This window comes from Phascolarctos cinereus, unplaced genomic scaffold (genome assembly GCF_003287225.1).
Source record: "Phascolarctos cinereus isolate Bilbo 61053 unplaced genomic scaffold, phaCin_HiC Scaffold_2;HRSCAF=192, whole genome shotgun sequence".
NCBI classification, from domain to species: Eukaryota; Metazoa; Chordata; class Mammalia; order Diprotodontia; family Phascolarctidae; genus Phascolarctos; species Phascolarctos cinereus.
The window spans coordinates 334111956-334127041 of record NW_027555625.1 but is presented as its reverse complement, the minus strand read 5'-3'; the positions used below and the strand labels follow the sequence as shown (position 1 = coordinate 334127041).

Below are 15086 nucleotides of genomic sequence, written 5' to 3'. Positions count from 1 at the left end.
TGGTGGTGGTGGTGGTGGTGGTGGTGGTGGTGATGATAGCTAACATTTATATAGTGTTTACTATGTGCCAGCAACTTTCTAAGCATATTACAATTATTATGTCATTTGATCCTCACAACAACTCTGGGAAGTATGTGCTTTTATTATCTCCATTTTACAGATGAGGAAATTCAGGCAAACAGGGTTAAGTGACTTGTACAGGGTCCTAAAGCTAGTAAGTCTGAGGCTGAGTTTGAATTCAGGTCTTCCTGACTCAAGGCCCAGCACTTTGTTCACTGCACGCTTTCTACCTAGCTAACAGATGAACAGAAGAAATTTAGTCCATGTAGTATATGAAAAGGAATGCTCTACAAAAGACCCAAAAGACAATCCTTCCCAGCTTCCTGTTAGAGGTTTCTAATCATGCAAAACTTACTACTGAACCATGCAATCTATTCCTTTATTTGGGCAGTTCTGATTGCAGGAAAGTTCTTCCGTTCAAGAAGCTAAAATCTGCCTCCCTATGACTTCTCCCTGTTAATCTTTGTTCTCCTTAGTGTTCCATCTAATAACCCTTTGAGCACAGTAATCATATAACCTTTAAGCCTTCACTGCTTCAGAGTAAATATCCCCAGTTACTTAAACCACTCCCTTTGCAACAGTTTCAAATACCTGCCCCAACATTATTGCCCTGCTCTTGATACAGTCTAGCTTGTCAATATCTACTCTAAAACATTACATCCAAAATTAAATACACTGGTCTAGTTAGTACATAGGAGAAAAGGTACTATCACTTCACTTGTTCTGGATAACATACTGTTCTCAATGCAACCTAAGAATGCTTTAGCATCTTTAGTTACCACCCCACATTGCTGATTTATGGTAAATTTACAGTCATTAAGACCCCCAGGTCTTTTTTTTTAACATTCATCTAGCCAGACTTGCCCATAGTATTCTTACACAGCTGAACTTCTTAACTCCAATACGAGACTTCACAATTCTCCATATTGGATTCCCTGGCAGTTGGTTTTCTCTTGGTAGCCATGATCTGAACAGAACTTTTTTTTTCTTTTTGCATCTGGATTGTCTCCACCCATTTACTAGCTAACACAGTTATAAGGGAAACTGAGGAGGATAGATACTCCCCAGCCCCTTGGTGTAACCACCTCATGACCTGACATGAAGATAAATTGGAGTAACCATGCACGGCCAATGGTTACCAAGGAGATGGAACATAAAGTAACCAACAAACTATGTTACCCAGGAAAGCAATTCATCTCAAGGAACAATTTTCTTCAGAAAAGAGTGTAACTGTCCAAGGAACTAATCACTCCTCGAAGATTTACACATCAAACAGGTATTTGGAGCTCTAATCAAGCTCCAACCTTTGTTGGAATGTGTACATGTCCTGGACCTGAGCTCACCAAGGATACATACACAAAACAAAATATTAAGATTGTTTTTCCATGGTTTACATAGATTTAAAAGGGGCCATTTGGAAGGGGATTTTTGGAGTATTTTGATGCCAGAGATAGGGACACCAAATCTCTGTTGATCAGAGGTGGATCATGTGTGTGGCCTCTGTTGAGTTGGAGCGGGACACTGCTCTGTTGCCTCTCTGGCCAGACCTCTGACCATTCTTCAGTCTCCCTGGTCCAGTAGGTTGAGCTCACCTGGTTAGTGAGTGTGTATCCTTTCTTTTCTTATTCCCCCTTTTCTTTATTTTGATTGTTACTTATTGTATTGAGTGGTATTCTCATCTTTATGTGTGTGTTTTGTCTTAATCATTATTAATCATTGTAAAATAGATGCGATAATTTGTTAAGTTTATACTGAGTACATGTCATCATATCTTGAGATTTGAATCTAAATTGAAAGTACTGTGCAGTCAGTAATCCTTTCGATTTCAATAGTACTGTAGGATCATAGAATGTAAAAGCTAAAAGAAATTTTAGAGAACCTTTATTTGAACCTGCTGCAGAGGAAGAAAGCTAATCTCAGAGAGGCCAGGTCCCTTCCATCTTAGAAGTCTAAGGCTCTTTCTGCTTCTCCATTTCATAGCTCTTAACTTTAGGGTGAGTTATGCCTACAACAATATCTAACTCTCTAATAGAGCTGCACCATCTGTACTACACCTTAAAATCTGAGTGGGGACAAGTGTAAACCTGGCTTGAACTGACTTAAGAATGAGCCATTTAGGGGACAACTAGGTGGCGCAGTGAATAGAGCTCTGGCCTTGGAGTCAGGAGGACCTGAGTTCAGATCTGATCTCAGACACATAACACACAATTCTTAATAGCTGTGTGGCCCTGGGCAAGCCACTTAACCCCAATTGCCTAGCAAAAAGCAAGGAAAAAAAGAACGAGCCATTTATCTGCTAGAGAGTGATGGCTGTGCTTCCTTCATTGAAGGTTCCTGTGCAGAAGGCAATCACCTGAGTATTCAAACATAGCCATAACATTCATGATCATCACTTCCCATCAGAGAAAAAATGATAATCTTGTTTACAAGGCATGAGTCATTCTAAAACATTTCGTGGCCAACCTACTGACAAGCTAATTTTGTGACAGATATTAAGCTGTCAGCAAGACAGTCCACTTGTTATAATCAGGTGTGGATGCCTCATCAGTGTGGTAATAACCAAGAAGTCAAAAAAAAGAAAAGGAAGCAGAGAAAACATCATAGATTCAATGTCTTTTAGAGCAAGAGGATCCCTTAGAACATAGATCTTAAAACACAGAATATGGACTGTCAGAACTGGAAGGTTGTTAGAATGTTAGAATACAAAACACAGATGCCAGGCATGAGAACATAGAACATAGAATGCCAGTGCTTAAAACACAAAATGTAGAATGTCAGAGAAAAAGGGTACTTAGAACATAGAACCTAAACTATCTTTAGACTTTAGAATATAGAATTTCAGATCTAGAGGATTCTTAGAATACAGAATGTCAGTCTTTAGAACACAGAATACAGACTGTCATCCCTTAGAATATAAAACATGGACTATTAAACCTTAGCACACTGCATGTCAAAGCTGGGGGATCCTTAGGATATAGAACAAAGATTATAGAATGCCAGTCCTTAGAACACAGAACATAAAATATCAAAACTGAAAGAGGCTTTTGAATACAGAATGTTAGAAGAACATAAATTCCCACAACACCTCTGGGCTTCAGTTTCCTCTTCAGTACAACAAGGGGGTTTAATTAAATGATCCCTAAGGTTCCTTTCAGGCTTTGAGAATCTAAGAATCTATGTTATGTACTTTGTAAGTGAGGCTTCTTACAAACAGAGTGACAAGGATGAGTTGGTTGCTATAAACACATAGTCTCAAATATACTCTTCCTGAATAAAAATGGCAAGATAATAAGGCAAAATGTGGAGCCTGGAAAGGGAAACATATTTAGAACTCAAAATTTAGTTAGTAATACTCTGGAAATGGTTTTGGGGTGATTTCACCTATGAAGGAAAAGATGTTACATTTGATAAACAAACACGGGAAGGCAATTGCCTAGTTCATAAAGCAGTCATAGGAAGCATTCTTCATTTGTTGCTAATTCCAAAATAAGCCGAGAGAAGTGGCCAACCACAGCAGAAGGAGCATTGGATGTGAAGTCAACCTGAGGTGAATCCAGGCTCTGATATCTGATAGCTATGTGATTATATAGGTCAGTTCTGTTCTCTGAATGTTCCTCATTTTAAGGGAGAGCTAACAGTATCCCCTCTACTTCCCTCCCTTACTAGGGTTATGAGCAAAGAAACTGTAAAATGCCACAAATGGCACCACTCACCTTTTCAGCATCTCTGCGGGATCTGTTGTCATCTTCCTTTGCTTTGTCTTTAGCTTCTTTCAGGCTGTGTGGAGAAATGAGTGGTCTATGTAGAAAGACAATCAAACCCCTTCAGCAAAGAAAAGAAAATGCTGATGACAGACTAGGGATTCTTGTTTTGTTTTGTTTTGGTTTGGTTTTTTGGAAATTCGATCCTCAGTGGATCCCTTCTTCAAACAATTTTTTGTTGTTTACATTTATAATTGAAAGAAATTATAAATTGTAGTTACAAGTTAGTGAAAAAAATTTATTTTTTCACATCCATGGGAAGTTCATGGAAATTGAAAAAAAAACTATCTGTGGATCTGGGAGTCTGTGTACCCTAGGTTAAGAACCCGAATCCTAGGCCATACTTGATTGAAACTAGCAAACACCACTGTACACAATATGGGTAAAGTCATAGGTTTTAGTGGCTTCAATGAGTTGGAGAAACTACCTAATTTCAGTCCGTTTTCATTTATTTCCCCTTCTGAATTTTGTTGGCCCCAAACTAAGTCATTGTGTGAACCCACCTACATGATGGTCACTTAGGAGTCTCTTGTCAAGCAGACTAATAAAATCTTAAAGGAAGACCTTGGACATCAGCGAATCCTATACTCTCCACAACATGTCCAGCAAGTGATCATCCATCTTCTGAATAAATGCTTTATTGCTTAGGAGCTCAAGAAGAATACTTATTCCCCTAGGGGGCAGGTCCCAGATGTTAGACTCCATCGAGTCAAATTCTATCTCCTTCACTGCTCTTGGTTCTTGTTTGGGAGTCACATAGAACAAATCTAATTCCTTTTTTCTGTGACAGCCCCTCAGACGCACCAAGTCAGTAATCATCTTCCTCCTTCTAGATTTTCTCATCTTAATTGTAGGACGGACCACATGAAACTCACTATCTTTTGGGAAAAGATATTTCCCCCTTTATGGACCTCATCTCCTATTTGCATCACTATAAATAATTGCTTCCATACTCACAAGATTTCTGCACACATGGTACACTTATTGCCATAGGTTTTGCCATCAGGGCCACGGACTGGGTCATTTTCTCTTGTGCAGGCAAGCCTCCCTTCTTTATTTGCAAATTGCCGGAAATCACTACAGGGGTCCTGAAAAGCAGAAGAAAGGAGATTTGACATCAACAATCTTACTTTTACTTTTCCACCTTCATGATAGCTTAATATCTTAGTATCTTCATGCATGAGATGTCTAACCCCTCAATCACCAAATTCTTCAAACTCCAAGGGGTGGAGTGAGCTAGAAAAAAAGTCAAGGTCAAAAACAAAAACCAAGATCTGGAATAAAACCAAAATCTAGAGTAAATACAAGAACTAAAATAAATGCAAGAGATGAAACAAAGTCAAGCTGAAAAATTAGTCTAAGATCTAGAACAAAACCAAGACTTAAAGCAAAAAACTAGAATAAACCTACAAGCCAGAACAAAGTCAAGTTCAGATCTAAGTGCAAAGTGTGGACTAAAACTAAGATTTAGAATAAAGTCAAGAGCCATAATAAATTAAGGGACTAGAGCAAAGTAAAGCTCAGAAATTAGCCCAAGATCTAGAATAAAACCAGAAATTAAAATAAATCAAAATATAGAATAAACTTATGAGCTAGAAGAAAGTCAAGTTCAGACCTAAATACAAGATGTGGACTAAAACTGCTGATTTAGGAGAAGAAAAAAGAGAGACAATACACTCAAAAATTAGACCAAATTTAAGAGTTAGAACAAACAACTAATCCAAGAAATGAAACAAACCTAAGAGTTAAATAAATGCAAGAGATAAAACAAAGTCAAGGCTAAGAACAAACTCAAATGCCAGAACAGCATCTAGTACAATAGATGAGCCCTAGACTTCTCATCTAGGAGGAGGTCTGGCTGCATATAGCATGAGTTAGTCTTTCCTGCTGTTAATGGAAATCCTAGGTGAGCCAAATAGCCATTGCCCCAGTCCAGAGGTAGCTGGCATCAGTTGTCTTTTTATTTAAGAAAAACCACATTCAAATTCTAAATTATTTCCTCTACAATGCCCATCTGAGGAGTAAAATAAAAGAAAAAAAACCTGCTTGTTAATCTTTGAGAAGGTCAGCCAGCCCTAGCAAGGCTGAATCACATAATAATAGACTCGCCTCCTAGAGTGCTGGGCAGTTTATTCAGGACTTTCCTCACAGCAACCCCTTGAAACAGGCAGTTCAGAAACGATTGTCTTCATTTTGTAGATGAGGAAAATGATATCCAAGGAGAGAGGGAACTTTTTCCAAGGTGATACATACAGTCATAAAGTAAAGGAGCTGAGACCCGAACCCAGATTTTCTGACTTGCAGAGCAATCAGACGATGCCTTATAGTTACAAGGTTGTTGTTGCTATCTTGTCTTGTTTTGCTTTGTTTTGTCTTGTTTTGTTTTGTTTTGTTTTTAAGGGCCAGAAGGAATCTTAAGAGATCATCTAGCACAATTCTATTTATTTTAGAGATGAGGACAATGGGGCTTAGTGGGGGCAGAGTGGCATGTCCAAAGTCACATAGCTGCTTAGTGACAAAACTGGGACCAGCATCCAGGTTATTTGACTCCCAGTTCAGGAATCCTTTCACTGCAGGCAATCCAACTCAAATATAGTCCTTCACATGTAAAACTTCCCTCTACTTTTTGTGGCCCATTCCTATAAAAGCCTTATTAAGCATATACCCTCAACCTAAGAAAATCCTAGGTATCTTACTTACTTAAAGATGAGGCACAGCACTGTTGGTAGAATTGTGAACTGATCCAACCATTCTGGAGAGCAATCTGGAATTATGCCCAAAGGACAATAAAATTATGCATACCCTTTGACCCAGCAGTACCATAACTAGGTCTGCATCACAAAGAGAGCAAAGGAAAAAGAAAAGGATCTATACACACAAAAATATTTATAGCAGTTCTTTTTGTGGTGGCAAAGACTTAGAAACTGAGGGGATGCCATCAATTGGGGAATGGCTGAACAAGTTGTTTTACGTGATTGTGATGGAATACTATTGTGCTACAAGAAATGAGGAGAAGAATGCTTTCAGAAACACCTGGGAAGACTTATGTGAATTAATGCAAAAGTTAAATGGGGCAGAACCAGGAGAACATTGTACACAATAACAGCAATATTGTATAATGATCAACTGTGAATGACTTAGCTATTCTGGGCACTACAATGATCCAAGACAATTCTGAAGGACTTATGATGGAAAATGCTATCTACCTTCAGAGAAAGAACTGCTGGAATCTGAATGGAGATCAAAGCATATTTTTTTAATTTTCTTTTTCTTGGGTTTTTCTTCTGTTTTCTGTTGTAACACTGCTAATATAAGAAATATGTTTTGCATAACTACACAGGCATAAAAATTTAAAAAACAATAACAAAAAGGCAGAGTCCTTGTCATTTAAGGTCCTTTCTTGTTTTCAAAGATCAAGTTATAGGAATCAAAGAATATTATACCTGGAGGCCACATTCCAATGCAGAATGTCAGAGTTGGAATGGGCATTAGAATGTAGAACATAGAATGTCAAAGCAAGGAGGAGTCTTAGGCTATTGAACACTGAATATCAGAGATGGAAGGGACCTTAGAAGCCATCTTGTTCAACTCCTTCATTTTGGGGGGAAAAAAACTGAGACACAGAGGAATAGTGATTTGCCAGTTAGAGAGGTAGCCAGAGGCTCCTTAAGTCCAGTTTCTATTCCAATAGAACATAAGCTCTTTAAAGTCAGGGACTATTTTGTTTTTGTCTTTATACCCCCCATGCCTGACACAGTGCTTGGCACATAGTAGGTACTTAATAAGCATTTACCAATTGATTCTGCTCTTCACTTTGATATAGCCTGAAGAAGTCACTTGAACTTGCTGCTTTTCAGTCTCATCATATAAGGCAATGGTCATAGGTGACTCACTTCATTAAAACAATTTTAGGGTTAATGAGATAAAGTCAACCAAGCCACTTTCCCACTGTAGACAAGCACAGCAAGATATGTAGAGAACTTTGCTTCTGTGGAAATATCTGGTGAGTAAACTTAAAAATATCCAAATGCTGAGCAGTTGCTTTTCTGACCTAAGAAACCACATTGCAAAGCCTGTTGGCTCTCCCAGTACAAAGTAAACTGTTGAAAATAGAAGCTTTCAATTACAAGAAGCTAGAATTCCCTATTCCTTCCAATTAATTTTCTGTCTGTCAGTTTTCCCTGATGTGGATATTGACCTGGCACTGAGCCAGTCTTGTTGAAGGAGCACCCAGTAAAATCAGTCAGGACCACTCACTAAGTCACCCTTCCCACCAGTCCACCTCTGCCCATAGAGCCCTATGTGGGCCATTGTTGCAAGTTCACATGAATATTGCCCACCTATCACAAAGGTTGATCCAGGCCCACACACTGACACACCCATGCACTGCTCCCTGGAGCCATTGACTTTGGGATGTTTAGGGTGGAGAATGGGTAGAAGTTATTGTGACAACATACATTCCCATGTCAGTGGCAGCACCTGGACTACAATCCAGTTTGCCTAACTACATGGCCAATGTCTTTTCTACTGTCTCAGAGGTCACTAAGCAAGTTCTGGCTTTGATAAGAGATGAAGGAAATACCTTCTTCTTCTGTTCTCAGAACATGGATGTACATAGAGTTCATGTTGGACTTGCCTGTTCATTTTGATCACACCAGCCTCCAATATTCTTTGTCTTAATGTATTTTGTTGTTCTAACATTATAGGTTCTAAAGTCCCTCCAGGATATGTTTGAAGGTCCTATTCTGTACTGTAATTGCATTCCTTGCAGTACCTATGATTTAATTGTGTAACTTAAAAGAGTTAAGGTACTCTCTTAACTCATACAGATCATCATTTCTCTAATTGTTGTTGTTAGTAGTAGTAGTAGAAGTAGAAGTAGAAGTAAAAGTAGTAGTAGTAGTAGTAATTGTTGTTATTATATCAGCAGCAGCAGTAGCTAGCATTAAGTAGCACATTAAGATATTTCAAAGTACTATATAAATATTATCTCATTTCATCCTCCCAACAACACTGAAATATAAGGGTTATTATTATTCCTATTTTGTGTATAATGAAAAGGAGGAAAACTAAGGTCAAGTAATACGCTTAAGGTCATAAGTATCTGAGGCTGGATTTAAATCAAGGATTTTCCTGAATCCAGGCCAGGCACTCTATCTACTGTAGATGGTTTGATTGATTTATATGGCCAAAAAATTAATAAACTGGTGACTAGTATCCTCTGTAAGATCCTTTCTACCCTAAGCTAAGAATGTGTTTAGATGACCAAAGAAGTTTTGGCAACTCTGTTCTCACAGGTTTGTTGTGTTTTTTTTTTTCTTGTTGTTACTTGTTTGTTTTGAGGAAGAACTTGTGCTCCATGAATATAATCTTAGAGAGGTCTGGTTGCCTCCACATTTTGACACACTGGGGAAATATACTAACTTATAGGTGATTCCATTCAATTATTTAAAACATAGTCTCCTCTGGCCTCTTCCTCTCATGTTAATTCATCTAGTTGAAAATGTACTTTTATTTTCTCCAGCAAGAGACCTGTCTTTAAAGTGTTGTTATTGTATAAATTGTTCTCCTGGCCCTGCTCACTTCTCTCTGCATCAATTCTTACAAGTTTTCACAAGATTTTCTGAAGCCATCCCATTCATCTTTTCTTACATCACAATCATATTCCATAACTTTCCTAAAGCATAGATCTGAGCATGTAAGACTATCTACTCAATAAACTGCAGTGGCATCTTATTGTCTTCAGGATCAAATACAGTCCTTTATTACCTAGCCCTTTATTACCTAGCCCCCTTTTTAGCTTTCCAGCCTTCTTACTCCCAAACACACTCTTTGATCCAGTGACACTGACTTCCTGACTATTTCATGAACAAGACACCCCATTTCTGTGCTCTGGGTATTCTCTTTGGCTATCCTCCATGCCTGGAATGCTCTTTCTGCTCTGCTCCCACTGTTGACCTCCCCTGTTTCCTTTGAGTCCCAACTATAATCTTACCTTCTACAGGAAGCCTTTCCCAAACCCTCTTAATTCCAATGTCTTTGCTCTGGTAATTATTTCCTACTATCCTGTTAATAGCTTGCTTTGTTTTCACTTGCTTTCATGTTGTCTTCTCCATTAGATTGTAGTTCCTCGAGGACAGGGACTGTATTTTACTCCTTTTGTATTTTGAGCACTTAGCACAATACCTGGCACAAAGTAGGTACTTAATAAATGTTTACTGATTATTTTATTCAGGTATTCACCAACTGATTAGCACTCCCTTAGTCTCCAGTCTTTTGCCAAAAGCAATCCCAATAAGAAATATATTTTGTACATATGGATCCTTTCTTTTTTGATTTCTTAAGCAGATTCTATAATCTATCCCTTGAAACTGGCCCCTTAGAAGATGTCATTGTCGAAGACATCATTTTCATCCTTTTTTTTTAGGCAATTGGGGTTAAGTGACTTGCCCAGGGTCACACAGGCAGTAAGTGTCAAGTGTTTGCTCTGAGGCCAAATCATTTTCATCCTTTTAAAAGAGATCTACAGAGTTTGATTCTCTAAGGATGTCTAAATGACACCAAGAAGGGAAGGAACGCTCCATAGAAACTAAACCTGAATTTGTACCTGAGCTCTACCACTTCAAGCCTGTGTGACCTTAGGTACATTCATCCTCCTCTCTGGGGCTCAGTTTACTTTTCTGTAAAATGGTGATATAGGGCTAGATAAAGTCCCATCTAGCACTAAACCTTATAACATTGTCCTTTCAGACCACTTAGCATGCTTCTCATGATTCTAGGACCAGAATTGCATAGTAGAGAATGTAGATCAAAGACTTATTGTTTCAAAAGACAAACTTGATAAACCTGGCTAAGACACAAGACAATTCCGTGCAATGAGTCCAATTCAACAAATATTTACTGAACACCTGCTCTGTCTGTGCAGACAGAGCCGTGGGCTGAGGAGGAGGCAAATGTTGATATTATAGAGTCTCTAACCTTCAGGGGTTCACAGTCTTAGTTGAGTATCTCATGGAAACAGAGATTCATGAGGCGCAACTGAGAAACATTGCAATGGAATATGATTGTTTCAATGTAATAGTTTGAGGATGCCCAGCTCTAACTACTCATTTTATATCTCTTAGGCCAGAAAGCTTGAGTCCAAATCTCAACTTTGACCTTTACTACCTTCATGACTTTGGGTAAAGCTCTGAACCTCTCTGATGCTCAATTTTTTCATCTGTTAAATAGGAATTCAAGAGAGACAACCAGGAAGGTCCAAAAGATGAAGAATGACTAAGGAAAGGGAGAAGAAGAATAGTAGGAACTGGGTGGGAAAGAGAAAGAGAAATGTAGCATGGTTCAGTGGGAAATGTGATTTGAACCCCACCTCTTCCACTTACCAGCTGCTTTTCAGCAAGTCCTCTTACTTCTCTAAGGTTCAGAATTAGGAAGACAGACTCAGTGATCTCTAAGGTCCGTGGCACTGCTAATATTCTATGATACATTTGGGTAACCTCCCTCACAGGAAGTTATTTGTAAACTATAAGGCACTGCACAAATGGGAGCCAGAAAGAAATGAGAAGAATGCTGGAGCAGGGGTGTGTGTATATGTGTGTGTGTGTGTGTGTATGGGTTTGTGTATCTGTGTGTATGTTTGTGTGTGTGTACGGGTGTGTATATGTATGTATATGTATTCATTGCACCCAGGCTGCATTGTTAGGGCTGCATCTAGGGTTCTAACAGAAAGAGGAGGGACAGGCATTTCTAGGAACTAAGGAAGGTGCCAGAGAGGGCTCAAGATATGAAGGCCCTCAAATGGGTAGGGTTTATATCTCATGGGTTGAAGGTAGAGGGATGTTCACTTGTGGGGACCCCTCCTAGTTCACCTGATTAGTAAAAGCAGACTTGGACTCTTTTTTCTTCATTACAAAAAAGAGATGAGAAATGACTAAAGATAATACAAGCTTGAACCTTTGGCTAGGTGAGATGGTCTCCCATTTCATTCTCTTTCTTTCCACTGCCATAATCATTATCCTGCTTCAGGTCTCCATTACCTCTTGTTTTGATAGGCTCTGAATATACTTCTCTGACTTTATTCCCCATTCCCTTTATACACACACACACACACACACACACACACACACACACACTGTTCAATATATCCTAAATATTCTGTCACCTTAATAGTGCATAGGTCAGAGATGTGTCACCGCCCCTTACTGCTCAGGAAGCCTAAGAATCATCTGGCCTCACCTGTTCATTTTATAGATGAAGCATAAACAGGGAAGGGGATTTATCGTAGGTCACTAATCTAATAAGTGGCAGAACCAAGATTTAGATCCAGGGCATTTGCCTCCCAATTCAGCAAATTCCACTGAATCTAGCACACACCTAGCAAATCAAGTATACACCTACGAATCCTTGCATTCCGAGGTTCTACATGTGGTTCTACATCTCCCTCTTTAGCCTGATCTCACATTTCTTCCCTTCCTTCAGTCAACATCCCTTTCATATTACACCCACCCTTGTCCATCACCTCTATGCATCTATTCACAAAATCTTCCATGTTACTCTCCCTAACTCTCAACTTCCACATGCTGAAATCCTTTCTTACTTTCAGTGTCTAGCTTGTGAGGGACTTCCTCTTCAATGGCTTCCTTGATCTTCTTCAAGTGGAATGACCTAACACAGGACAGTCCACCTCTTTTTGTATCCCTATAGTTACTTGTACTTCATGCCCCTCCCCACCTCATTTAAATGAGAGCAACTGAGTACAGGGCCTGAGTTTGAGCCTTTCTTCATATGCCCTGGGATTAACATAGTGCTAGATACTTAATAAGTGTTTAATAAATACTTATTTACTGACTGAGTAACCTTTCCTACCCAATATCTCAGCTCTCTCTGACCTTTCCTTTGTCCTTATCTCAGTCTACCTATCAATCAGGGCAGAATTCCTGGACTTTGGAGGAGGAAAAGTCCTTTACTTCTTGCAGGCCAGAAAGAAGCACAGCATCACTGAAACCACACTAGATCTGGAGTCATAAAATCAGGCTTTGGGACCCAACTCTGCTACTAATTACCCATGTGATCTTGAACAAGTCAGTCCCTTCTCTGGGTACTCCATTTCCTCCTTTTTAACATCAAGGGGTTTCACTAGATCCTCCCTATCAATTATAAGTTCTATAACTCTAGAAATAAGTAGGACTCCCTAGCATCACTTTTTCTTCACTATGAAATGAGGATATATAACATTTATGTTATCTACCTGACAGTTCTGTGCTAAGGAAAGCATTTTGCAAACCTTAAAACATAATAGAAATGAGTATTATGAAAAAGAACACAAAATAAACCAATTTTAGTCTCTCCAAAGAATGGAGAATCCTCCTGAGTGTGTGGCAGATGGTGTCACTGTGGATGGAGCAGGAGAGTTAGTATTTGACTGGCCCATTTCTAGCCTTTGGCTTTTCCCTCTCTGGAAAAAAAAAAGCAAAGGAATTGTGGTCTTCTAAGTGTGTTTGCCTAATAGATCACTGAGAGGGATGGATTGTCCATGTCCAGTTAGCTCAGTGAGTCACAGGCAATTTGCTTCTGTTTTTTATCTTCAATGTAAATGATCCTATTTGCTATCTCCTCTAAGAATTGACCTATGGGGAAAAGAAGATGAAGTTTGGAAAAGGACGAAGAGCAGACCTAACTAATGTCTTCAAGTATCTGAAAGGTTATCTTGATTAAGAAGAATTAGATTTATTCTACTTGGTTCCAGAGGGCAGAGCTGAGACTAATTTAGGGAAGTTTTGCAGGGAAGCAGATTTGGATTGGGTAATAAGGAAGAGAATTCTAACAATTGGAGCTGTCCAAGAGTAGAACAAGTTCACTCATAAGATAATAAGTTCATTTCCATAAGATGTGTTCAAGGTAAGTTCAAATGAATGCTTCTGAAGGACTGTCAAGGGGAAAGGAAATTCAATGTATTCTTCCTAGTCTCAGTGGGCAGAACTAGTAGAAAAGAGGAAATTACAAGGAGGCAGATTTATGTTCATTGTAACAAAAGACTTCCTAACAAAAAAGGCTACCTGATAAAAGAAAAAAAACTACTTTGAAAGGAAATGAGTTCCCATTACCAGAAGTATTCTAATAGAGGCTAGATGACCCACTTGGTCAGGATATTGCTGAGAAATCTTTATTTCAAGCCAATATTAAACTAGATAACTATTTAAGTCCTCTTCCAACTTTGCTATACTAGGATTTAAAGGTTCATTCCTTTGAGGTCAGTTAACTTCACAGATATATTTCCTCCCCTGAAGCTCAGATTGTCAGTTGACAAAAGACATTGAGGAAGAGAGGGAAAGTTTCATCCGGACTAGCTACATAAAGGAGCTTGACAGGGAAGTTGATGCCACGTGCCCTGCTAAAGTGGAGTACTCCTCCAGTCTTAAAGGAAATACATCTTCTCTAATTTATAGTCATAGATGGATGCCTCTGTATCTTAATAGATGGTCTTTTGGGGGTCGGAGCCAAGATGGTGGAGTGAAAGCAGTGACTTGCTTGAGCTCTCCCCCAAACCCCTCCAAATACTCATAAAAATTGGCTCTAAACAAATTCTGAAGCAGCAGAACCCAAAAAAGACAGAGTGAAACAAATTTCCAGTCCGAGACAACCTGGATGGTTGAACAGAAAGGTATATCACACTGCACTGGGAGTGCAGTGAACCTGGAGCAGGTCTCAGAGGACTGAATCTAGGGCAGCTATGGAGGTTTTCATATTCCTCAATCCACAAATGCCAAAGACAACTTAGAAGGTCAGTGAGAAAGGTCTGTTTCTGTGGTGCTGAGACAGGAAGGCAGGGTCTCAGCTCCATTCCCCAAGAGTGTGGCACTGGGTGGGACAACTGCTTCCTGAGCTTGCAGCCCGTAGACTGAGGGGGAATCCAGTGGCTGATCAGAGAGGGATTGCAGGGATCTCTTTGCCAGTGCTGAGGCACTGTTTGGATCTGGGTCACAGTTCTGAGTGGTGGTGCTGGGGTGAGAAGGACAGCTGGTGTGGTGGAGCTTGTAGTGGCTGTGTAAAGGAACCCCTCCTCACAGTTACAGGACAGAAAGGAGTACTTGTGGTCACAGGCCAGGAAAGGAGTAAACACCTTGCCCCTTATCATACCACCTTTGAAGAACTGAAAATTTACAGGTCCCTATAAGTATCTCTGAAAACAGCTGTACAAACCTCTGAAGCTTGGGACACTACATTCTTCACATTGGAAGCAGATTTGTACCTTAACAAAGAGCTTAA

At 39.4% G+C, this 15086-nt stretch overlaps 1 protein-coding gene across 1 annotated transcript in view; it reads right to left on the bottom strand.

Moving 5' to 3' along the window:
• The window catches only part of SPINK5 (serine peptidase inhibitor Kazal type 5), a 73676-nt gene that overhangs the window by 49628 nt on the left and 8962 nt on the right, over window positions 1–15086 (bottom strand). Inside the window, exons 3-4 of the mRNA XM_020998872.2 lie at window positions 4779–4909; window positions 3774–3837 (exon numbers count right to left, since the gene is read on the bottom strand). Of these exons, the coding sequence (XP_020854531.2) occupies window positions 3774–3837; window positions 4779–4909 (195 nt within the window). The remainder of the gene's footprint in view (window positions 1–3773; window positions 3838–4778; window positions 4910–15086) is intronic.